The sequence below is a fragment of the Fusarium tjaetaba genome (assembly GCF_013396195.1).
Source record: "Fusarium tjaetaba strain NRRL 66243 chromosome Unknown NRRL66243_c0000388, whole genome shotgun sequence".
Classification (NCBI taxonomy): Eukaryota; Fungi; Ascomycota; class Sordariomycetes; order Hypocreales; family Nectriaceae; genus Fusarium; species Fusarium tjaetaba.
This window is the reverse complement of record NW_023501584.1, coordinates 19,413-42,487: the sequence shown is the minus strand read 5'-3', so window position 1 is coordinate 42,487 and position 23,075 is coordinate 19,413. Positions and strand designations below refer to the sequence as shown.

General features: G+C 48.5%; 9 protein-coding genes across 9 annotated transcripts; 3 read left to right on the top strand and 6 right to left on the bottom strand.

The window, feature by feature from the left end:
- Nucleotides 1-1,792: 1,792 nt before the first annotated feature.
- FTJAE_13127 (zinc-binding domain protein) lies at nt 1,793-2,206 on the top strand (the record flags this gene model as incomplete). Its single annotated transcript, XM_037346238.1, has 4 exons — nt 1,793-1,801; nt 1,864-1,935; nt 1,995-2,065; nt 2,134-2,206. 4 exons carry the CDS (start codon nt 1,793-1,795, stop codon nt 2,204-2,206), a joined length of 225 nt encoding a protein of 74 aa, XP_037199855.1.
- A 237-nt stretch (nt 2,207-2,443) lies between these two features.
- On the bottom strand, nt 2,444-3,672 carry FTJAE_13126 (flavonol synthase; the record flags this gene model as incomplete). The annotated part of the gene is made up of 2 exons (XM_037346237.1): nt 2,444-3,413; nt 3,473-3,672. The coding sequence occupies 2 exons, from the start codon at nt 3,670-3,672 to the stop codon at nt 2,444-2,446; spliced, it is 1,170 nt and encodes a 389-aa protein (XP_037199854.1).
- A 506-nt stretch (nt 3,673-4,178) lies between these two features.
- On the bottom strand, nt 4,179-7,164 carry FTJAE_13125 (small nucleolar ribonucleoprotein; the record flags this gene model as incomplete). The annotated part of the gene is made up of 3 exons (XM_037346236.1): nt 4,179-5,938; nt 5,992-6,800; nt 6,845-7,164. 3 exons carry the CDS (start codon nt 7,162-7,164, stop codon nt 4,179-4,181), a joined length of 2,889 nt encoding a protein of 962 aa, XP_037199853.1.
- A 333-nt stretch (nt 7,165-7,497) lies between these two features.
- FTJAE_13124 (DNA-directed RNA polymerase I II and III subunit RPABC5) lies at nt 7,498-7,896 on the top strand (the record flags this gene model as incomplete). Its single annotated transcript, XM_037346235.1, has 4 exons — nt 7,498-7,533; nt 7,587-7,648; nt 7,698-7,784; nt 7,839-7,896. 4 exons carry the CDS (start codon nt 7,498-7,500, stop codon nt 7,894-7,896), a joined length of 243 nt encoding a protein of 80 aa, XP_037199852.1.
- Nucleotides 7,897-14,137: 6,241 nt separating this feature from the next.
- On the top strand, nt 14,138-16,577 carry FTJAE_13123 (uncharacterized protein; the record flags this gene model as incomplete). The annotated part of the gene is made up of 7 exons (XM_037346234.1): nt 14,138-14,259; nt 14,330-14,543; nt 14,598-14,696; nt 14,744-14,857; nt 14,907-15,057; nt 15,104-15,497; nt 15,545-16,577. 7 exons carry the CDS (start codon nt 14,138-14,140, stop codon nt 16,575-16,577), a joined length of 2,127 nt encoding a protein of 708 aa, XP_037199851.1.
- Nucleotides 16,578-17,426: 849 nt separating this feature from the next.
- On the bottom strand, nt 17,427-17,753 carry FTJAE_13122 (uncharacterized protein; the record flags this gene model as incomplete). Its single annotated transcript, XM_037346233.1, has 1 exon — nt 17,427-17,753. The coding sequence occupies one exon, from the start codon at nt 17,751-17,753 to the stop codon at nt 17,427-17,429; it is 327 nt and encodes a 108-aa protein (XP_037199850.1).
- Nucleotides 17,754-17,789: 36 nt separating this feature from the next.
- Nucleotides 17,790-18,708, bottom strand: FTJAE_13121 (uncharacterized protein; the record flags this gene model as incomplete). The annotated part of the gene is made up of 2 exons (XM_037346232.1): nt 17,790-18,462; nt 18,533-18,708. The coding sequence occupies 2 exons, from the start codon at nt 18,706-18,708 to the stop codon at nt 17,790-17,792; spliced, it is 849 nt and encodes a 282-aa protein (XP_037199849.1).
- A 784-nt stretch (nt 18,709-19,492) lies between these two features.
- Nucleotides 19,493-20,645, bottom strand: FTJAE_13120 (rapid response to glucose 1; the record flags this gene model as incomplete). Its single annotated transcript, XM_037346231.1, has 2 exons — nt 19,493-19,819; nt 19,911-20,645. The coding sequence occupies 2 exons, from the start codon at nt 20,643-20,645 to the stop codon at nt 19,493-19,495; spliced, it is 1,062 nt and encodes a 353-aa protein (XP_037199848.1).
- Nucleotides 20,646-21,403: 758 nt separating this feature from the next.
- On the bottom strand, nt 21,404-22,186 carry FTJAE_13119 (uncharacterized protein; the record flags this gene model as incomplete). Its single annotated transcript, XM_037346229.1, has 1 exon — nt 21,404-22,186. One exon carries the CDS (start codon nt 22,184-22,186, stop codon nt 21,404-21,406), a length of 783 nt encoding a protein of 260 aa, XP_037199847.1.
- Between the last annotated feature and the right edge of the window lie 889 nt (nt 22,187-23,075).

The following is a 23,075-nucleotide window of genomic DNA, read 5'->3' as shown; positions in this document are numbered from 1 at the left end:
AGCTGGTAGATGGGGAGCCACGACGGTTTGACGTACAGCAGGCTTTACACAGGTAAGACTCCATCGTTGGAGGCTCTCCTCGAATCCCTCATCTCCAGGAAGTAGAAGACGTCCCTGAACTAGCTTGGTGCTCAACGATGAGAACTTGGTTTGGGTCATATTTGGTTACTGGAAAAGTGAATGTTCTTAATAATGGTATGTGTGTGTGTGTGTGTGTGTGTGTGTGTGTGTGTGTGTGTATTCTATCATGCTTTGCGGGAGCCTTATATACTATTGTACAAGGCCGGTTGTCCGACATCAAGAGTCGCCGTCTCAACTCAGCACCAACTACACGTATAGCGTTGGATACCAACATGGGTTCTATACCTTACTCGGTTTGGATGGCCAGACGAGTTATCAAATTGGATGCGGAGTTGTTGGTGTGAAGCTGAAAGAACGGGCGTTTAGGCTGTGCTGTATAGCGCCATTGGCGGTACGTGGCGTCGTTTATGGCGGACAATGGACATATAGACGAGAGCCTGCATGATCGAGCATCTTCATTTGATAGAAAGGAAGGATTTAATAAACCTGATTTATCCTGACTTGAAACATTGTACATAATATGATGTATTGTTGGCGATCCTCCGAGTCCTCGTTGCTATGAATGTCAGCAGTAAAGTAGAGGTTGCCCGCTTAGCTGCCCTAGCTAGGTAGGTATGTAATGCCGCCGAACCGGAGCAGATGAAGCATTTCTTGACTTCTATCTAAGCGGGACTCTCGCAATTGATAGGGCTTAGGCCAGCAAGATGTCAGCTCAGTACGATCGACGAGAACCTACACTAGCTCAAGGCACAGCACAGTAGCTCAACGTAGGATTCTCCACTACTCAGCAAGATTCGGGGAAGTGAATAAGCAGAGGCTACGGAGTAGTTTACTGAGAGTTGAGGCTCCTATGAGTCAGTTTCGAAGCTTTTGCCAGTCAGCGTTTGGTAGGGACGTCCCTTAGGGAGCAAGAAAACACAAGACCTAAGTTTAGGGTGACAGAATAAGCTCCATAAAAGGTATCCTAAATTTATACTAAATTACCTAAATCTTTTTATCAGTTAGGCTTAAAGGTCCCGTGTTTTATTTCCTCCCCTAGGGACGCTGACAGTGGTGATGATGAGTGGTGCGAAGTGTTCAGAGGTACCAAAAGTGGTTAGGTATGCATTTAGAGGCTCTATTCAGCTGTGACTTAGTAAAAGTGTGTTTCGTGACATTTGACCACATCGAATACAAGTAATCAACAACGACTCTGAGACGGCGGTGACACCAACTCTGTAATTTTAATAGATACAGTTTCTGCCTTCGCTACCTAGGGAAGAAAAGAAAACTCTAGACCTTAGCCCTAAATGATAAAAATCTTTAGGTAAATTTAGCCTAAGCTTAGGGGACTCTTTACTTAGTTGATTTTGACACCCTAAATCAACGTTCGGTGTTTTCTTGCCGCCCAAGGGACTATGTTACTGTAAATCCCTATTAACTAGCCTCTGTTAATGTCCGTTGATGCCACCACCCTGGATGGAACGGTCGAGACCTTGCGACCGGTTAGATAACGGCCTGTCCGAAAAGGGCGACAGCTAAAAAAAAAAAGAAGAAGAAAAAAGGTGACCCCTCCGTTTTCCGTTTTTACGGGTTTTCTTCCGTCTTTAATTCTTACTCACTCACTTACACCTTTGACCTTCCAACACCGCCAAGTCTATACCGAATTCTCCTAGTCCACATAACGCAACACACCCTCTCCTCTTCCTCACAACCAGTCCAAGCCGCAAACATGGGTAACGTAAGCTAAGAGGATCCAGATGCCATCATAAACGATACCTTGTGCTGACATGGAGGTTTCAGGGTGCCAAGGCTCAACAGAAGCGCGAGCGCAATGCTAAGGACAAGAACACTGCCAAGTCGCAGCTCAAGGTGGTGAGTTTACAGATTGTACTCTAGAGTTTCGTGTCTCTTTAGCTAACATGACCAAATAGAACGAGAAGGCTTGTGATATTCAGTGCCAGATCTGCAAATCTACCTTCCTCAAGACCACAAAGGCCCCTGCGTATGTCCACCAAATACCCACCGATCTCCTCTGTTTCTCCATCATCCTAACTAGTATTTCCTCTCCAGTCTGAAAGAGCATGCCGAGAACAAGCACAGCAAGACCATTGCCGACTGCTTCCCCAACGTCCAAGTCGCATAGACCCCATGACACACGAGGTGCTGACATGATGGTATCGTACGAGAAGAGAAGTCAAGAAAACAACTGGAAATGGGTAAATGTTTAGCGAAGCGAGGCGTACTGTGGCGCGATGGCCTAGACGAGAACGGAGAGACGAGACAAGACGAGATCAAGGAACTCATGATGGATATAAAATTTACACGGCTCTTTTTTGCACATTCTTGCAACTTCCCTGTGTTTGCCACCCAAAACCGGTACCTAATGAGCCTCTACAGCCTTTTGGGGCGCTTCCACGACTGGTGCCGCAGCCTCCTTCTGCTGCTTAGCCTTTGCCTGTTCCTCACGGATGCTAGCCAGAATATCAGGATACCAGCGTTCTCCAACATCGGGGTGACTCTTGACTCGATTTCGCAATGTTGCCTCACCAAGCGTCTTTGAAGCACCGCCAGCTCGAAATGTGAACTCGACATCATCAATACGCCCGCCATTGCGCTCCACAATCTTGCGACGCTGCTCCCGTACTTCCTCTGGTACAAGACCAACGCCAACTTTCTCCAGATCTTCAAACTCAGCGCTCATACGCACGCCTTGGAAGAAAGGAATAGAGAAGCGTGCCCCTGAGCCAGCAGCGGGGGAGAGGACACGATGTGTTGTAGAGACGCAGACACCTTGTGTAAGTGCCTCTAAGCCTTGGCCGATAGCAACGACGAGGGTTCCTGGTATTGGCTCGCAATCAATCCAATCACCTCGGACGTTCTGTACTTGAAGGCCCTTGTGCGATGTCGCCTGGAGGAGATAGCTAGTAAGCATGCTGTCTTTGTGAGGACCTACACCCTGGCCCTGCACGTTTCCTTCGATGCCAAGTTCCTTTGCATCGGGATACTTGACAATCTTGAGCTTGTGTTGCTGATCTTGATCAAAATATTTATTAAAGGCGTCGCTGGGGAGTTCAATGGCTTCGGCGATGAGAGACGTAAACTGAATCGAGATCTTGCCCATGCGCTCCATGTAGTCTGTATACACTTTGCGGAACCCAGGCAACGAGTCCTCGGATGGCCATTGATTGGGTGCTAGAAGGTTACGATATAGAGGAGCATCGGGCTCAGGGATAGGATGCTCTGTTGAGAGATCAATTTGTTCACGATGATCAATTTCTCCAGCTGTGATCTCCGCTGAGAGACGAGAGTAGCCTAGGAAAGAGGGCGCATTCTTCATCTCAATCTTAAGTCTGTGGCGAGTTAGTGAACCATCAGATCATGATAATCAATGTCACTCATCAACACTCACTTCTCTTCCTCGGGAATTTCAAAGAACCCCTTTCCAAGTTCAATGATCTTCTGGAACAACTCATCCGAGATGCCAACATTCTTGAGATACAAGAAGCCAACTTCCATCAAGGCATGGCGAAGGTCCTTTAGAAACTGAGGCTTAGTAGCAGGGTCCTTGGCCGCAGCTAGGTCCAGAATTGGAATAGATGTAAACGACATTTCTATATGCCAAGTTGAACAAGCAAAGTAAGGTAGGTACCTAGGTAGTAAAAGACTTAATGTTGTAACTTGTTGATAAATAACTTGGTATCTTTCACTCCAAGGTTGTCATATCCAAGTCAATAGATCGACTGACTGATTACCTAGGTAGTTATCACTTCCTTGTGCTATGGCGCGATTGGTCCACCCGAATACACCTTTTTCTCCTCTTCTCCTTCGTCTCCAAATCAAGCCCCGTCCCCGCATCTGCAACCGATTCCCGAGAGATGCCAGCGATTGCCTCTTTTTTCAATCACGCCGATGTCGGCCATACCCTAGGTGCATATACAAACTGAGTGAATAGCTAGTATTTCAGACCTACTCAACGCCGGCGCTGCGATCATCTAACTTCCCAAGACCACATGCGACTAGACTATGACTGTCTAGTTTGATTTATACATACTCCTCTGTAACAAAAAACATTCTAGCTTTTTAAACATGCCTTATTATGTACCAATTTATCCCCTTCATAATGCTGAAAGAGGCTTTGTCGCGAGCAGGCCCGTAACCTTGTAAAACAAATCCTCGATCGGAGGCGCAGCAAATGCTGGTGCAGCGTCAAAGATGTCGGCTAGATGCTGTTGTTGAATCACGCTTGGATGAGAGTCATCATCTTCCATCTCGACATCTTGAGGCTCAGCCACGGGCTCGACTTCGGCATCGTCAACATCGCTTGCCATATCCTCATCCTCATCAAGAAGACCAGCCTCATTGCCATTAACATCAATGCCCTCGAGGCGGAGGTCCTCAAGAGGCTGGACGGTTGCAAGAGATGAAGGGTCTGACCCCTCGGCAACCACCCAGACTTGAGCAGCATCATCTAAAGCGATGAAACCACTTGTCTCAGGAGCAGAAACCAAGCTGACGATCCTTTGAGGCGTGCTACGCACCAACAGGGGCTCGATATACTCAGGCTGGAAAACTGCAATGAGAGAACCCTCGTTAGCTGGCAGAGCTAGGGCAAAGTGACCGGAAGTGTGATCGACAGCCAGCTGAAGAAGAGCATTGGCCTTGGATTGTGGTATCACAACACCATATCGTAACTCATCACTGACAACGTCGTAAACGCGCAGTTCATCTGATAGGATAATGACAAAAGGCGAAAGGGCACGGATAGATCGCAATTGACCTTTCCATTGGCCTTCGAGGGTCTTAACCACATCGCCTGACGCAGCATCAATCAAGTAGATCACACCGGAGCCAGCTGTTCCGAAAGCCACGAACAGAGTTGAGCCATCTTCCGAGAAAGCGATACTTCCTTGGGGCTCTTGAGCAACACCGGACTCAGGGAGGTCGATCACGCCGTCTTGAGGAATGCCGTCACCCACAGCAATAATCTGAGAGCAGCTCCAAGTGAAGACCTCGCGACCGTTAGGCCCCTTCACTACAACTCCATTCTGAGATCTTGTCTTGGGGCGCCACAATCGAACATTGCCGTCGGTACCAATAGTCGCGAAGCATGTCGAAACAGGGTTCGAGGCTAAGTCGAGAACTGCCTCGTTGCGATTTGTAGCATGAGGGGCATTGATCCTGGAGACAAGGGCAATCTGCTCCTCGCCTTCTTGCGCTTCCCAGAACTTGAGATACACCTCTCGTCGTTCTTGAATAAACTGGTCCTTGGCATCGCTGATAACGTTATCCACATCTCGTTGTGATGGCTCCCAGGTGTCAACACTAGCAAGCCACGCTCCGTCAGCTGAGAAAGCTAGGCGAGTAATGACGGGTTCTTCGATAGGGTGGCCCTTATTCGTGATGTTGACATCTGTTGGCTGTGTGCGAGCCAAAGCTTGCTTGGAGACGCTTCGAAAAGTCTCAAGATCGAAGGTCTGAAGCAAAGGTGCAGAGAATCCTCCTGACATAGTAGCCTGCCTGCCATTACCAACACAGATATGTAATCTCGACTGATCAGTAGGGCTAATGGCAGCTGGGATAGGTCGCTGTACGCTTGCAGGCGTTGTCCATGTTCGCTGAACGAGAAGATCCTTGGGTGTAGTGACGTTGATAGCGGCCGACTGGATACCAGCGATGTATGCTGTAGGCTTCATCTCAGCGGTCGAAATGACCATGACTGAGTTATCGTCAAGGTGAACAACATATGAGGAGCCATTGGCAGAAACTGTGATGTTCTCCACGCTGCCAGAAAGATGGGGAAGAAAATCCTTCTTTCCTGTGTCCATTTGCCATAGAACGAGAGAGTTCTCAGAACCTCCTGAAATTACATAATTACCTGTGATATGTTAGTACAGTCCTCGAGACTCCTTGTGCAGTGTAGATTCGTACCATCGCGCGACCACTTCAGGGCGTGCACCGCTCTACGGTGCCAATGAAAGTTTTGCGCTTGAATGGGTTCCTTATCAGATCCTGACTTTGCAAGCGCCTGGCTTCGAGCAAGCGCATCATGGTAGAGGTAGATTGAACCACGAGCACCGCCAACAATGATATCCAGAACAGGAGCAGCTTCCTGTCGCGATTTCTTTCCGCTCGTCACTGGTCTAGGATACACTCTCAGGTCAAGGGCGCTGACCAAATCGGGAATATCGAAGGTGTAAATCTCGTAATCCAAAGAAGCCAGGCTATCGAACTGTCGCTGTGATGGAACGCCAAAGAAAAGGCGGTCATTAATGGCGCCAACCAGGTGGCCATCTTCACTGGTCTCAAGCAACTGCAGGCCATTGCCAGGCTTCTTCATAACGAAGAGGACCTTGTGCTCAGACTCCGTTGTGGAGGCTGGATATGCGACAACCTCAATTCGGCTTGCTTTATCAGATTCTGCCACAAAGATGATTTCCTGGACTCTTCCAGAGACCTTTTTTGTAACGAGGGCCATGGCAGTCGCAGTCTTGGATTGGGTCTGAAAGAATTCGGGGGTCTTGGAGGTTGTCCAGTCGACTTCACAGACGCGGCCGTCAGAGGTAGCCACCCAGACGATATTGGAGTTTTGCTTTGCTTGTCTCATGGCAACAATATGCGCGGAAGCTGCAGACTTATCGCCGGAGGGTTCAGCTGCAGTAATGGGGATTCGTCGAACAAGGAGTGAATCGGCTGCCGAGTACACCTGGATAGAGGTGTTGTATGCTATAATGAGAAATCTATGAATGTTAGCTAGGCCAGTTGCAGCATTAATGAGACTTACTGCTCATTTTCTGTCAATACGGGATCGATATCAAGCATCCTACCACCCATGGGCTTCGAAACGCGCCATCCTGCCTCTGTATTATCGAACTGGCGAACAATCTCAATCTCCCGAGTTCCAGCCTCCGCCAGAGCTCCAGAGATACCATTCACCTCAGCAACCACGCCATTTCCACTTTCGTTCTCGAGCTTAATTGTATTGATTTTGTTCGCCTTTCGCTCAGCTCTTAGCCTCTTGGTTCTTGAATCGTTTTCCGTCACATCGCGTTTGCGCTTCTTGGTCGGGTCGTTTTTTGTTCGAGGACTCTTGTGGCCAGCCATTTTCGCCACCTTCTTCTCTCTGCACGAGATCAATTTCTTGTGCTTGCGACGTTTTTTTAACAATTCGTCGACGGAGAGGAAAGTAACGAGGTTGTCCTGCTGGATACGCTCCTGCTGGGTAAATGTTCGCAGAAATTTTGGTCCCGCTTGCGAAAAAAAAGTTGCTGATAAGATAAGCGCTCCGTCGGAAAAATAACGGAGCTAGAATTTATTTTCGTAGTCCTCCTGCAACGCCGAACTATCGCAAGCTTTCTTTGTAACGTGCCTCCTGCTCTTGTCGCAATTCTGCTGGACGCATCTGACGAACCCGCGCACTCACGATATTACATCAAAATGATCATTCCTATTCGCTGCTTTTCCTGTGGAAAGGTATGATCTTCACTCGCGACGCGCCAGACGCTGATTACTAATTTGGAACGTAGGTCACTGGTGACCTCTGGGAGCGCTATCTTCAACTGATCGCAGATCCCCGTAAGACCGATGGGTAAGCTGGCACTTTCTACTTTATGCGGCTGGAAATCTAACGAGCGTAGCGACGCTATGGACGAGCTCGGTCTGAAGCGATACTGCTGCCGCCGCATGATCATGACCCACGTTGATCTTATTGAGAAGCTTCTTAAGTACGACACGGCCATCCAGATCCCATCACATACGCAATTTCTAACCCTCTTTAGGTACACTCCCGATGGACGAAGCGAGAAGAAGCAGAACCTTGGCGTTCAATACTCATAGAATGCGTGGTGGCAAAGAAGCAGCGAATGAATGGTTGTGCATGGTTTGGCGTTATGGGAATCTTGCCGAAATATGTCACTTTGACGGCGCAAGGAAGGCAATGAATTGATCAGTTTCAAATACGGGAGCACGAGTCCTCATAATCTACAGTGCCCTATACAGACACTTTCGAGAATGTCAATATTGATCGGTGTTTTCACTGAAACTTTTCCACTATCCTTACTCATGCTTCCCTCCATAAGACACGGTTGGCTCTTAGCAGGCCCTTGGTCCTGCATGTATTCCCTTCTGGCAGGAGGTCCTTATGCACTCATCAGAGCAAGAAAACTTCTGACATGAAATCAGGGTGCTGCAATGAACTGGTTTAACCGTGGCTTGCTAAGAAATACTAAACTAACCCAATTCTTTTCGTTACCAGATAGAGGTTCTAAGTTTTCTTGCCTCTAAAGGGCACTATGCCATTGACTACTAGGATTTAATCCTCAGACTACAACTGCAACACTCCCACCCTTGCTGAGGCCTGTGCGCAAAGAGCGGTGGATGTTAAGTTGCGGCGAGGAACAACAAGCAAGAATCAGGAGATGGCCCATGTTTGTTAGAGAGCATGCCAACATCTATGGGCAGCCAGAAGAGGCTAGTTAAACTGGCGCGCATATTCTCAGTCTCACCTGATTATCCAGGTGCTGGAATTGAGTCTTCTTGTTTGCCTCTACGGTCTGGCCTCACTTGAAGACCTCGAAAATTCACTCAAATGTGTTGGTTGTCTTCAACGCTTGCAGAAGTGGGCAATGGCATCGAGCCAACAGCCTTTTGCAAGGCCAACGAGGATGACAACACATCCGGATGTTGGTTGAAGCTCTCATGTCTCTGGGGTCTATACCTGTTCTATTATAGCAGGGTTACCCTTTTGCTGTCGATCCTGTAACTTATTGCCCTAGTAGCTGGACAACGGTGTAGGGGAATGCGACGCTTTCGCTCTACATCGTGATACCTTTCTACCAGGAGCTAAAGTGAATGCAGTTTCCCTTCTGAAGCGAGACTGAGAACAATTCAACAGGGTTGTCCTATCTATGGATCCAAAGCAACAAAAAGCTTGTCGTAAAGATACTCAATAATTTGGCTGGCCTTTTGCTATTTGAATGACAAGGATGGTAATGTCTATATGGTATATAAGCACGAGAATTACTCCGTACCTCTTCTCAAGACCCATTTTTTGAGTTCCGGTTCTTGAACTACTTTGCAATTATATGCAAGCCAGTCGCCATGCCTGAGTCTCATAACCTGTGACTTGGGCCTGGGTTCCATGAGACCGGGAGTTTCTGAAGGCCAATACACTAGCGGGTGATCTCTCTTTGAGGCCCGTCATGAATTTCCAATCTTGGCTGAGTCGCTCGACCTATTGAGTGCCTCGAGCCGCCCTGTTATCAGCGGCGTAGACAATCTCAAAGAGTCATGGAGCAGACAATGTAAATAAGACAAAGAGGCGTTGGTTCGGAAGAGCTCGTCTACCTCGTCTAGTGTGTGTGGCTGTTCGGGCCGCAAGTGCATGGGCAACGATGTATTTCATGGACAGATGTGCTGTGATATAGTAACGACAATTCAGAATACTTCATGCAGTCGGAAAGGACTTGTGTACCACACACAAGCGACCTGGTTCTAGTAACAAGCTTGGCCAACAACCGCATTTTTCTTTTTCTTATGCTGATCAACCAACACGATCTTCATCCTAGACAGGCAGCACAGACGGACTGGTTACCGCAAGTGGAAAGCTTGAGTCATCAAGTTGTACAACACAATAAACAAACAACCTCGAGCCAAAGAGAAGAGTGTCAAAGTGTCAAAGGTCTAGGCAGGCTGGCGCTTATGCACTGCATTCTGTGCTTCCCTCCGTGGCTTTCTCATGCATACTCGGAAGTCTACTTCGGGCTCAAAGCTGTTGTCACAGTGTTTCGTAAATCTATTCAATATGTTAAAAGCATATCTTCATATGTTGTATATTGGCGATGTACATAGCCCTCCTTGTTGGGTCACATCTGCATATTCTGACCTCTACGGCGGTGGACGGCGGGATGTGTTCCGGAAGGGATAAATCCACACCGCAACCCTGTTCTTGGGTTCGAGAAAAGGATCGAGAAAGATCCCTGGCTCAGTGGGAGCACAAAGCTTGTACCATTCAGAATTCCGAGGTGAACTCGTGGAGCTGTCAAGGGTGCATCAACACCTATTCAACCGTTTAACAAAGACTGGGAGTCCCCGCACCGGCTGGATGGATTGGCGATCGCTAATGCAATTCCGAGAATCTGTCTAGCGTTGTGATAACTAAAACAACGCAACAGGCGTTAGGTTATCACCACGCTAAATTGGCTACAGGATTCAGACCCCAGACGATGCCTTCTGTCATAACATGGCCTCCTCGGGGAGCAAGAAAACTCAGACCTTAATATAGAGTGTTAAAATAAACTCAGTAAAAGTTATCATAAATTTATGCTAAGTTACCTAAGTTTTTTCGTCATTTAGGGTCAAGTTCCTGAGTTCTTTTTCCCCTCTCCTAGCATGGGTAGTAGTAAATAATTCAGTCTTGGCCGCGTAGGCATAATTCCTTTTGCTGTAAACCCAGCCGAGTGTTCAGTCCTAGAAAAGAGCTTTGGAAACCGCCTTTTAGTTTGCATGAGCCTGGTGGCTAGTGGTGTTGGTCTGATTATAAGCGGATTGATTTGCCATTTTTTCTAAATTGGAACAGAATCCACTTATTATGGTATTAGGTCTCTGGCAGTCATAAACAAGAATGAACTGAAGGTGGTTTCCTTTGGAGTGGCCGGACAGTGAGTGAGCGATGGGTTCTAGAGGCCATGGCGATCAGGGTTGAAAAGCCAGGGGGGGGAAGAGATTGACTGGAGGGCCTATCCCATGCATATTCTAGTAATCTTTTCGAATCTTATGTTGTTACGGTGCCAAACTGCTGGCATCTGGACATTGCTGAACTAAGGTACCTGTCATGATAGTATCATGTTCCAGAGCAAACTGTGCGCTACAAAGGACATACTGCAACCCCGGGTGGGGCCACCGGCTCGTTTTAGCGTTGCCAAAGCCGCCGTGACCAGACTGCTGGGTTCGCCGGGTTCTGAGGTTTGGGTTGTTGATTGGCTTGTTCTACATCCTGGTCGTATCCCTGCGAGCCCAGGGCGTTTAGAAGCACCATCTTGAAGACCTAGCATATTGAGTAGTACGTATGGCCATTGACTTCTGGAGTAATGAGGAGAGAGGGCCACTCCTCAAGCTAACTATAGAAGTGGACGAAGAATTCTACCTCACAGCTGTTCTACTCCATCCTCAGGTAATTCGGATGGAGGGTTATTTGAAAGCAATGGAGACTGTAGGATCTTTTGAGGGCCACTGATAAAGCATCTAAGTCGGACGCTGTCAGCCGGCTGAATGGTCAGTCGCGGCACACGCTTTCAAACAAAGTAACCCAAGATCATGTTGGGCGTGGTCCCCAGAACTCAAGAGTCTACAGTAAGTTCTTTCTAAACATGACGCTGGTTAGGATTACGATTTTAGGTTGTCGATCATGCTGAATACGTATACAGCATTAGGTGTCACATTCCGTACCGTTGATGCCGTGCAGCGGGCCATGGCACATGGCATCGACTCTGTACCCATATTAAGTACTGTACAGCTGAACTTGGGAGGAAAGCTCGGAGGTGTATGTATTGTAGCTTGTCGAACATAAAGCACCACGAAGCACAGCATTGGCCAGTTCCAGGTCGTTGGTGGAAGCAATGCAAGTGGGGGACTTCGGAGGATTGGCCAGTCCCACCATGAGTTAAGCGCCGACGCCTGTCCTTTTTTTAATATGCCCCACGAGTTTTGGAGCCACGATCCATCTACCCTGGCCAACTGTCTGGGGTTTGACTGGCTCCTTGTCATGGACGGGCGGCTGGAAGTTCTCTCTTACGGTTATCTTGTAGCGGTGCAGAGCTATTAAGTTGAGCGCAAAGTGACGGGCAGGTATACTTGCAGAAGTAGTTGCTTTCAGTTGTTTAGCATGATCGGCAAATCGGGACGAAGGGGCTGTTAACTGACTTATGCTGCTATACAGAAATATGGAATAATGATTCAAGGATGAAAAGACAGCCCGAAGGTGGAAGTTATCTCTATACCTAACCTCAGCCACCTGGCTTGATTAAAGTAGCTGGCATCGATTGTGCCTACCGCGGGAACACTGATGATTGCGATCTGTACGTAGGGCAGGTGCTAACCATAGTGGGCCTCCCGTCCCCTGATCCATGGCCCATTCGTCAACCAGCTAGCCAGCCTCTCCTTCCGCCCACGGTAATGCTGTAGACTTACACGACGGTGTTGAGGTCAGTCGTTTCCATGAGAGATATTTACCTACCTATTTTCTCAGCCCACCGCCGGTCTCAATGGACATGCATGCCTGTCATCTGCAATTGTATCAATTCGGGTTTCCTGAGCAAGTACCATCATTGGATTGAATCAACTTCTCTACATGATAAGAGTCACTGCAATACACACAGGGGAGTCATCAACAGGTTGCATTGGCCACACCCTATTCTACCGTAAGATACTCAGCACAATAGCCAGAGACAAGAAGACCTTGTTGGAAGTCGCTTGAAGTGGCCCAGGAGGGCAGGCTGTTCATGATTAGCCGCTCCATCCATTCACCCTAAGCATCCAATTTCAACACCCCGATGCTGCAAGTTGACGGGCTTCTGCCACACCTTGATATATTGAACTTAGATCCAAGCCTTTCAAATCACTTGGGAAACCCATCTCGGGACCGCATTGGCACTCACCAGCATCAACCCATCACCTCGGCAGAATTTCTTGGTCAGACTGTTCAGGAGAAACCCAGCAACTACCTAAGTCAACATCTCTGGCCCCCAACTTCACCCTCCTCTCTAGAGTCCCATTTGGCTGCGACTTGATCCACACAACTGGCCCACCGGCTCGCAAGACAATTCATACTTTCAGATTGTCTTGGCTGTATGTACTCTCTTTTAGCTAAGTACGTACTCTCAGAAGCTTCGAGTGTCACAGGTTGCGTCCTAGCCGCAGAGCCCCTCCTGCTACCAGCTTGATCGATATCCACACCTCCCACAGTCCATCAGCTGGGCCACGCCCCATTCGTGATCCAACCGTCTTTTGGTTCACGTTCTCCGACATTCTATATTTTCCTGTTCCGTCTGGTGAACCATTAACAAACACAAATCTGGTCAAGGTATAATTGCGGTTTTTGAATCACTCACAGAATTGCATTGCTTCAATTCCATCGACGAAGCAATTCTCTGAGACCTCATACACAACACCTATTTAATAACTATCGCGTCTCTTTGTTTCCCACCGCGCCAACCATCGCGCTCCCGACAAGCGCCGGCTGCATGTACGGCCCCCCCCATAACAACTCAAGGCAGCTCGCCAGGACAGGTAGCAGACAGGTATCAAGGTAGCAAGGGAGCAAGCTTCCGAAGCCAGCTCACAGCTACCAGAGGTGGCATCAACAAATATCTTGAAAGCTGCCGTCTGCTTATTCGTTACTTGGCTCTCGCAGCACCAAGAGCTACAATTGAGTACCTGGCCCATAACACCCCAATGTAGCAGGGCTGCGAGAACAAGGGACCCGGTCTCACGAACCCCTGTCAAACTGGCGTCTGTCTGTCTGCCTTAGTCCGTGGTTGCAACCGCTGGTGCTCCAGCTTTTGGCTCTGCCTGTTTCTTTAAACCTTTCCCCCTCCATTCTGACCATTCTCTCTCTTCGGTTCGGCTTTTGGTGAGCTGGTTTTGTTGGACGAACTTGCTTGCTTGCTTCGTCGTTGGAGTGTCATTGAGCCCTTCATTCAGCATTTGGACCTTCTGTTTGTTTCTATTTCACCAATCTTTCCTTATTGCTGTTCGACTGGATCAGACTAGTCACGCAGCCTCCCGATCCTAGCACACTCGATTCCATAGGTCTCTTAACTGGCCGCGCGACCGCACATCGACCGACGACCGACAAGCTCATCTTTTAACTCTTGTCGTCACGACAGCTGTTGGTATTCTCGAATCTATCTCCTGCTTCAGGTTCCGATTACCTGTCAGCCTTGGGATAGTTGCATCGTAAGGCTTTCTTGCGTCGGTGCTTGGTTGGAGCTGTGAATTGTCTTGAGGTCCCCTCTGCCGTCGGACCTCTCAACTACCAGCGTCAGGATAGCTCAATATTTAGAAACTCCACGTTCCCGTCATGGCCCTTGAAGCTCCTTTGAGGTCATCGACTGGAAGCCTACAATTCCCCTTCGTTTACCCTCAGACAGACATGTCTGCGCCCACAGAGAATGAGAGCCGTCGCTCTCCATTCAGACCATTGTATGTTGCCTTGGAAGCTATGCGCTTAACGTGAAACCTCTCGGAATCTATATTAACCCATGTCTCTCAGCTCTTCTCCTCCTCCTGCTACCGATTCGTCCTCACTTCGACCCAATTCTGTCAATCGCATGTCAAGTAGCTCCTACAATGTCATGAGTCCTAGTGACATTGTGGGTCCTTCTCCGGTCACATCTAATGGTACTGAAACGACCGAGATCGAGGATGATGTCTCAGAAGATATTGAGAAGGAAGTCAGTGATAGAAAGGCTACCCGACGGTCAGAGGTCAGTCACAATGGGCACCACGGATATTCGGGCTATGAATTAACTTGACCACAGCTCTTAATGCTCACAACTAACTTACCGGAGAGTGTGCGCCAGTCCAGCAACGAGGAGGCTATTTCTGTCATTCATGCACCAGAAAGTTTTTCCAGCTGGGTAAGTTTCATAGCCATCCTATATACAACACATTTAACGCGATTCAGGCTGCTCCAGCTGCCGCCGCACCTCCAGCCATGGAGCACAAAGGGCCAAGTCCAAGGACATCTCCAAAATCAGAAGCTGAAAGCTTGGCCTCTCTCAATGGAAGGCAAGAGAAGGTCTGTTACCCTTGACCTAAATTTATGCCATGTACTAAACGGTCATCAGACATCGACTCATCCCGTTCGACCTCCGATTTTAACCGATGTGAACCCTGTGCGGTACAGCATCGACAGCGCCACTCCCCGAGCTCAAGACCTGCAATCCATGCTGGACGATGGGGCCCGGTTACGTTCGAGTAGTACAAGTAGTCTCGAGAGTAAGTAAATACCAGTTTAGTCACCGGATTTGGCTAATCAGATTAGAAATCGACGAACAAACCGAGGCTGAGGGTGACGACGAAGACTATGAATCAGAAGCCATGCCGATACCACAGCAACAAGACGAGATCGAGACTCTACGAACAACTCTTGCTGAGTGCTGGACGTTGTGCAACAGTTTGTCCAAGCTCAGTTCCATCAATCGTAACCGTGCTCTTGGCAAAAATGGCATTCCCGACGCCCATGAAAAAGCATGGAGGACATGCTGGAAACTTTGTCAACGGCTGTACCACAGTCGAGATGAGGACGTGAGCAATTTCAATGTCAAGGTCAACCTTGATTTGTGTCGCGATTTCTGCCAAGCGCTATTTGATGTCCGGCAGCGGAATGATGAAGCAGCGGACTCGGTTTTGCGTGTTAGCTTTGAGCTCAACAACCAGTAAGTGCCATCGATAAGTGACGCTTCTTACTCTAACAAGTCGGCAGCCTCTATAGTGCCCAGGATGGTACCCTACCAGAGCAGTTCCGAGAACGCACACTGGACTTCTACATCGCACTTTGCCATCGACTAATGAAGCAACGGAGTGATCTGGCCGAGGAAACTGATCAGTTGCTCAGGGCCTGTTGGGCACTTGCAGAGATGCTCTTCAATCTCAGGCAGAACAGAAGGGATGGAAGACCGCCAGATGAGGAGCTGCTGAGCTCTACTGTCCAAGCCTGCTGGGAGCTCTGCGATGTATTCCGAGACAGCTGGACACAAGTTCGACCTGATAGAGGAACACCTCGAGCCGGACACGCATTCCCTCAGCATCTGAGTGATCAGAGCGGCCGGCAGAGTCGAGGATCAAACCCATCTTCAGTCCATTCGAGACACGATAGTGTCAAGAGTGGTCGGCAGGAAGAGAAACCAAGAAACCCAGCTGTTCCAGAAACCCCTGTAACCGAGTTCGAAGACACGCCCATCTCTCCACAGAGTCGTTCGCCAACAATGCCCAACATTCTTGTCCTAGGTACTCCTAGTGACAATAGCCGCGGTCGGTGGTCGAGTAGCGCGTCCAATCTTTCTAGCTACTCAAAGAGCAGCACCAGGACTTCAAGCACAGCCACCACTACAGCTGCATCAGAAGATGCAAACGTGACGCGTGCAAAGGTACTTGTTCTCCGAGCTGCTATGAATCTTGGCTTCAATCGTGATACCATCCATGAGCCCAAAGCTGCAGCTGCTGCATTACAGAAATTTGTGCAGGATCTCCCTCCTGGATCGTTTGGGTCCCTCATCTCGCACTCAACATTGCTATCACAGTACAAAAACTCCGTCCTTACCGACGCCATAATTCCAAGACATCACGCCTTGCCAGCCCGAGGCAAGCGCGTTACTGCCCAGGAGATGGCCAAGAGTATCCAGATGATGATGAAGAGTTCCCAGCGGTATGCATATCTCCGAGATCTCTTCAAGGTTGTTTTCCAATTCCCGGTTGAAGAGGTCGACACCCGCCGCAACGTCAGCATTGTGGTGTAAACATACTATTTAGCCATATTCATTTATAACCTTCTATTTCGACGCAATGGTGCGTCGAATTGCCTATACTTATGCCACGTTACGTCTAATGTTATTTCATTCTGAAGAGTTTTTGGGAGTCGAGTCACAAGGATTTAGGGACTATTCTATGCCAGCATGCTTACGCACACATCACAATTTTTGTATCGGAGATTGGGGAGGCATTCTGAAGAGATTTATGCGGTGGTCTGTTCGTTTCTACTTGCACGAGATACCCTGTTGGAAAGCTCTAGCGGGCGAGTTGATGATATGAGAGAGCTGGAGGGTAAGGCCAGAAATATTTGGATAAATCAGATCTCCAAGCTTATATCAAGATATTATGATTTAATGTATAGCACGAGTGGATTGAGATAAGTGCAAGCTATTTGATTCGTTATGCTAAGTGGCCTAAGAACTAGGTATCCAAACCGAGTCTCTGTCTATCTAGTTCTGTGGATTCCAGCTTGGGTATCAACTCTAACATGCGACAGCCCTATACGCCTCGTGCCACAGCCTTGCGAAACAGGTCTCAGAATGCTCAGCTGGTGGTTTTCGCCAAACGTATGACTCTGTCTGTGGACAGGTCAAACAAAGGATGACGAATCACTGCTTTGAAGAGCGACAAAGAGGCCCAGATCTATCACGGAGAAGGAGTAGGGGGTATTTGAGAGATGGCCAGTCCCTAGGGGCTGGGTTTTGTCAAGTATAGTATACAATGTGGGATAATTCAGCCACCACCCCAGAAGTACGACTTGGTGATAGCAACTTCAGACCCCAGGTGGTACTGAGCACCTTGGATCGATCGTCACATTGATCCCCGTCGTCACTACTCTAGTTCTTGGGATCGTGTGAAGACCCTGCTTTGGCTGCTTTGTGCTCATCGCTGTGGCTAGAAGTACCTGAAACAGCGGATTGCCTACGATCTTGTGAAATCTTTTGCTCTGAAGTTTCCTCATCCTGATCTTGAGTGGCTTGCGGTTCGCTTTGTCCAGACGCTTGCTGAGCTGGTTCGAAGTACTCTTCACAATACATCGGGGCGACATCATCCCGTCTGGACGTCTCATACTCATGCTCCTGCTTATGCTCTTCAATGTGTGATACCTGTCGAGGGTACACGAAGTCGGAAAGCTGAGAAAGGTTGGATAGGGGCATATCCATGTTAAAGGACGGTGAGTGTTGGGTAGCGGAGGTCTCCTAGACTCCGCCTCCCACAACCACGGTCTGCTGTGGAGATGAGACTGGTGGGTGAGAGCCAGCTATTGGTTGCTGTCTCAGATAGGAGGCGTATGAAGGCTGTAAGTTAGGTGACTGATGAGGTGTCTGGTATGCGACGCTACCGCTCTCAGGGCTTCGCTGATCTGGTGACTTGAGTTGGTGTTGGCCAAAATGAGTGTTGATCGGGGAAAAGTCGCCATTGAAGTTTGCCCTCGCTTGTATCTGCCAGGAGTTAGCTAAAGGCATAGGACCCAAGCCTGCCTGAGCCAGTGCTCCCGAGGAGAGGCTATATGTGTTTGTAGGTGGTGAATGAAGGTTTCCCATCTGAGCCATTGGTGCTGCGTAGAACAAGGGGGCAGAAGACGGGCTGGAGGACTTTATGTCTTCGAATTTGACTGGCGATTGCGTTGGAAGGGATCCAAATTGATATGGAGGTTGTTGAGAAGGCCCTGCTGAAGCTTTGAGAGCCCCTTGGCGAGCTCTCTTGGCTTCAGTCGGCGATCCTCTGTTTCTTAGGTTAGAGAGATACTCGGAAAGGGATATCGATGCGGTGTTCGCAACGTACTCTGAGCCCGGCGAAGTGGAAGAACCAGCTCCTGAGTCAGATCGACGTTCCTTTCGTTTCTTGGATTGCTTGTTGCAAAGGGGAGCCCTACGAGCAAAGATGAGTTAGTTAATTTCAAAGGCAATTGGCAAGACCCTTTTGGCACAAGTCAACTCACCCATAATCAGGATCCTTGCCATATTTGTTCCTCAAATATCGAATCTGGTTGTCTGTCAGTGTTCGGTTGAATCGTTCCCGAAAAGCGTTAGATATCGCATCGTTGTAGAAATCTTTCTCCATGAGGCTTAAAGCAAAGCGTATCTCGTCAGGTTTGTAAACTGGTTTTCCCGTCATCTTGAAGGAAGTGAGAGAATAAGCAAAGATGTGGAAAAAGCGTTGAAGGCGTCGAGCAGTCTAAAGTGTAACTGTCCAAGAAATGTCTAAGTGATCAGCGATGGTGAGAGGTGATAGGTTGTAGGTGATAGACGGTTGAGTAAAGGTTGTTGTTCAGGGAGAACGAAAAGACAATGAATGTCTGAGGTTATCGTTTAAGTAAATTCGTTGACCGTTTGATTAACTTGAGGGTTAATCAGCGTCGTTCATGCCCTTGCTGAAGGCTGTGATTAGGGGCTCGAGTTGTAGACTTCATTTAGTTGCGAGTCAACTGGCACTGAATTATTGACGTAGCTTGAACGTGGATGAAATTGTGCAATTGGATAAAAGAGAGTATATCAAGGGTAATTATCAATGTTTTCCTAAAGAAGAAGCTGTTGTATGTGTAAAGAAAAGCAGGTTTGGTGGTGTTGTGGTGTTGTGGTGTGCTAGCGTAGAAGTGGAGGAGAAGAGAAGAAGAGAAGAAGCAGAAGCGTAAAAGAGGGAGGAGAGGGGGCCCCTTATGAACTAATCCCCGAAGCAACGTCTGGTGATTGTTCACGGGAGATCCATGACTCAAACAGTGTGCAATTGCTTGCATCAAATCATTGGTCTCTATTGTGGCTATGCTTCCTCACTCGCTCAGTGTCTATGTCTAAGGTAGTTCGTCTCATCTTTTCCATCGTATCTATCAACTTCGTCTCTTCTTCAAGCACCTGACTCTTCCTTTCTCTATTAATCACTGGCCCTGGGCCCAGTCAGAGTGCTATACGGGTGCTGCATCACCGACTTGAGACGGCGGTGAGCCACCACGGCTAAAGACACCCAGCCAGCACCGCACATTGCCCGCGTCATCGTCCTCAACCCAGTCGTCCTGCCCCGCAAGTTCGTCCTCTTCTTCGCAGAACAAGGGGGTGTCAAGGTCAAGCATAGCCTGGCGGAACGACTCGAGGAGGCGTTCTGTGGTGGCATCTCGACGCGGGACCATGACGACAGCGCGTGAATCGGAGCCAAGGGCAAGGTGGTCGCTGATAGCTGAGGCGAGAAGCGCTGGGTGTTCATCGTCGTACATGGGATCAGCCGCGAGGACAATCTAGTCACCAGGGGGGTCAGACATCGTTTGTAAGCAAGAGTCATATAAGTATCGCCCTGCAATCACAGATTCTCTACGAGCAAAAACATACCTTGAACTGATTCGGTTGCCCAAACAGGGTCTGGTCAACCTCGTCTTCGCTCCCTCCCCAGGTGAGATCGCCAACTGCGAGTGATCCCCCACGAGAGTTGACAAGCTCAGCGTTCTTGGCCACGTTCTCTCTGAGATTTGGAACAATGTTGGGAAGATCGCTGAGTGCTACGGGGACTTTCCATAGAGCTGCTGCGGCAAGGCCCAACAGGCCAGTCCCAGAACCGAGTTCGAGGACGTCAGGCCGCGATTGACCCAGCGTCTCATCGAACAATCGAAATAGTGATGTCTCCGCCATGCGAGGAAGATGCTGCGATAGTACATATGAAGACCCCCAAGTCTTGAAACCCAAAGAATCTCCGGTAAGCGCCGGCTCTCGAATGATCAGTTCGAACTCATCGTTTCCCTCCCCAAAGGGCCATCTGCGAATAACCTCTCCCATAGCCGTGCGTCCACACCGCTCCGACATGCGCTTGCTTGCCTGGGTCCAGAGAATCTCCTTCTCATCGTCATTGTCGATCCATGATAAGGGGCTCTTGATGATAGAGGAGAGATATCGAGTGACTTCTGCCTTGCGCTGGCTGGCGAGAGATTCTTGCTCCTCGATAATCTCAGAGCGGCGACGCTTGTGGTTCCAGATCGGGGGGCTAAGTTCGAGACTCTGGAGAATGCCTGCAAGTTGAGTGTAGCTAGGGCGTTCCCACATTTGGGGGAAATCGAGTGCTTCAATGCCCATGATGATGAGCCAGAGTCTCTCTTTTCTGCACTTATTGGCCAGTTACGGTGAGGTCAACTGAGAGGAATACTTAAAGTGAGAGAAGGAAATTTCGGTGTGGCAAAAAAGAATAATCAAAGAGTAAGAATTTCAGAACAGAAGGTTTGATCAGGAAACTAACTGTTCAACATGCCCTCAGCAGGAACACAAGACTGTATACACTGCAGAGCATATCGGAGACACCTCGAGTCTAGAACATAGGTAGTCCCTGTTCACTAGGAGTTTTTACAAGGTAAAGGAGAAGTCCGGGGAAAATAAAGAACGCTATTGTAATCCACACATTGTCTCATCTACAGCCGGCAAATAGAAAAAAAATTGTTAACAATGAAAAGAAGAAAAAAAAAAATGAAAAAAAAAGTTGCGTTTTTTTAGCTAACATCTAATTGGGTCAAGTCTATCTTCCTATCATAACTCGTGAGTACCTATGTATCAACGTTGACGTTAAAGCCACATCATGCAAGTATTGCACCGCCACAGACATTCTCGAATGAGTGATCGGCATGGCCCACGTGGCTGATTGACCAGGGGAAAGGGAGCTATGAACCTCAAACTCCACCGTCTTCCCGATTGGTCGCCCTAGCAATATCTAAGGTATCTGTACAGAGTAACATGCATCTCATCCTAGCAACATGGTAAACTCCAAGGAAACACAAAGGAACATAGCAAAAGGAGACAAAAAAGAAACAAATCTAGCGACTTGAACGACCTCTCTGTTAGGATCACCAAGGTTCGCCCTTCTCCCACCCCACAAACAAATGTCTCAGAACAGGTCCCTCCGGGTCGGCATAAACACGGGCATTCTTGAGCTCGACAGCCAGAAATCGGCAAGTTTGCCAATCGCTCATGACCTTGCCTGACAATCTGACAATCTCATCACAAGAACTCTTGAGAGCCTTGTAGCTAAAGTCGAATCTGACGTTTAGGTCTGCGTTCTCTAGCCAAGGTGTCGCGATGGCGCTCTCAACCTGACGAAGCAAGAGTGTGATGCTCGTCTTGGTAGATGTAAAGTTCTCACGGGAAGGGTTGTCGCGAGATCGAATCCAGTCGTTCCAGAGCCACTGTCGAAGAGCTTCATTGGAGGTGTCATGGCCTTGACGTTGGTGCTCGCGTGCAAAGTCCATAAGCTGCGTGTTGTAGAAGACACCAGCTTCGTGAAGAAAATCAGATAGTTGCTTAAGAGCGATGCGTGGTGGGAGGCGATCCACAGGCTGGGCAGGCTGAACATCTTCGTAGGAAGCATAGCTTTTGGTTGAACCTTCGCTTTCGTAGGTCTTTGAGTATCGCGATGCACGGCGACGGGAACGGCAGCAGCCAGGAACGAAGATGTTTGTTGCAGCTGAAGAGGGAGGATACATTTGGCTGTAGTCTTCAGCCATACGAGCAGGCACGTTTCGGAACGGATCTTGAGTCTGAGGAGGGTGGACAGTGTAAACATATGTTGGTTCTGGGAAGTAACCTCCAGGGGGGGCCTCTTTGAGGAACTGGGAGCGTCTGGATGTCATTGTGGGTGATGGCTGTCGCTTTGATTGAGACTGAGACTGAGATTGAGACCGAAGTTGATGAGAAAGCTCAAATCAAGGTGCTCACTTCTGAGCGGATATTTATACATCTTCAAGACAAGTTTGCCTGTAGGACATAGATACCTTGGTGAATTCTGCCCTTCTTCATTCAATGCCTTTAAGCTGCGTTGTCGCATACTAGTCTATAGAGTTCATTGTCTAGGTATCTCTACAACGTTCACCCAAACTCGCTTTTGAACGGCCAGTCGCATAAACGGCACAAAGACTAATAAAGCAACGTGCTACAAAAACTACCTACACAGAAAGTCTTTGCCTTTGACATGCCTATGTTTTCTACAGCCCCATTCTGAACTAGACATCCATGATCAGCCGCTACTTGCTAATCCCTCTTTATTCGGAGGGTCCTGGACCAGCTCACACACAATGTACGGCCCCCACCAAACTCAAAACTCAAAAGACCAACCAATGCAACCAACCCTCTCAGCAGCATCCATATCAAGCCTGGGGACCCAATCTGGTAAACCCGAAGGTAAATCACGCATCCCCATCACATGCGCCTCACGTCATAGTACCACTTCATCTTCCCATTTACCATACCATCGTTGTCACTATTGACTGGTCTTACTCGCTACTGAGCCAGGCTCTCAATCAAACACCAGGTCTCTTTTGTCACTCAATGTAGCGTATATGACTCTCATGATTTCATTTTCAACATTTCCTGTATTGTATTGTATTGTATTGTATTGCTTGGCTTTTGCTTGGCTTTTGCTTTACCTAATCTAACTGCCTGCCTTGGCTTGGCTTTGTCTCTGGCCGCGTTTGGCCTATCTTGTCTTCTCATGTGGTATCAAAAAAAAAAGAAGAAAAAAGA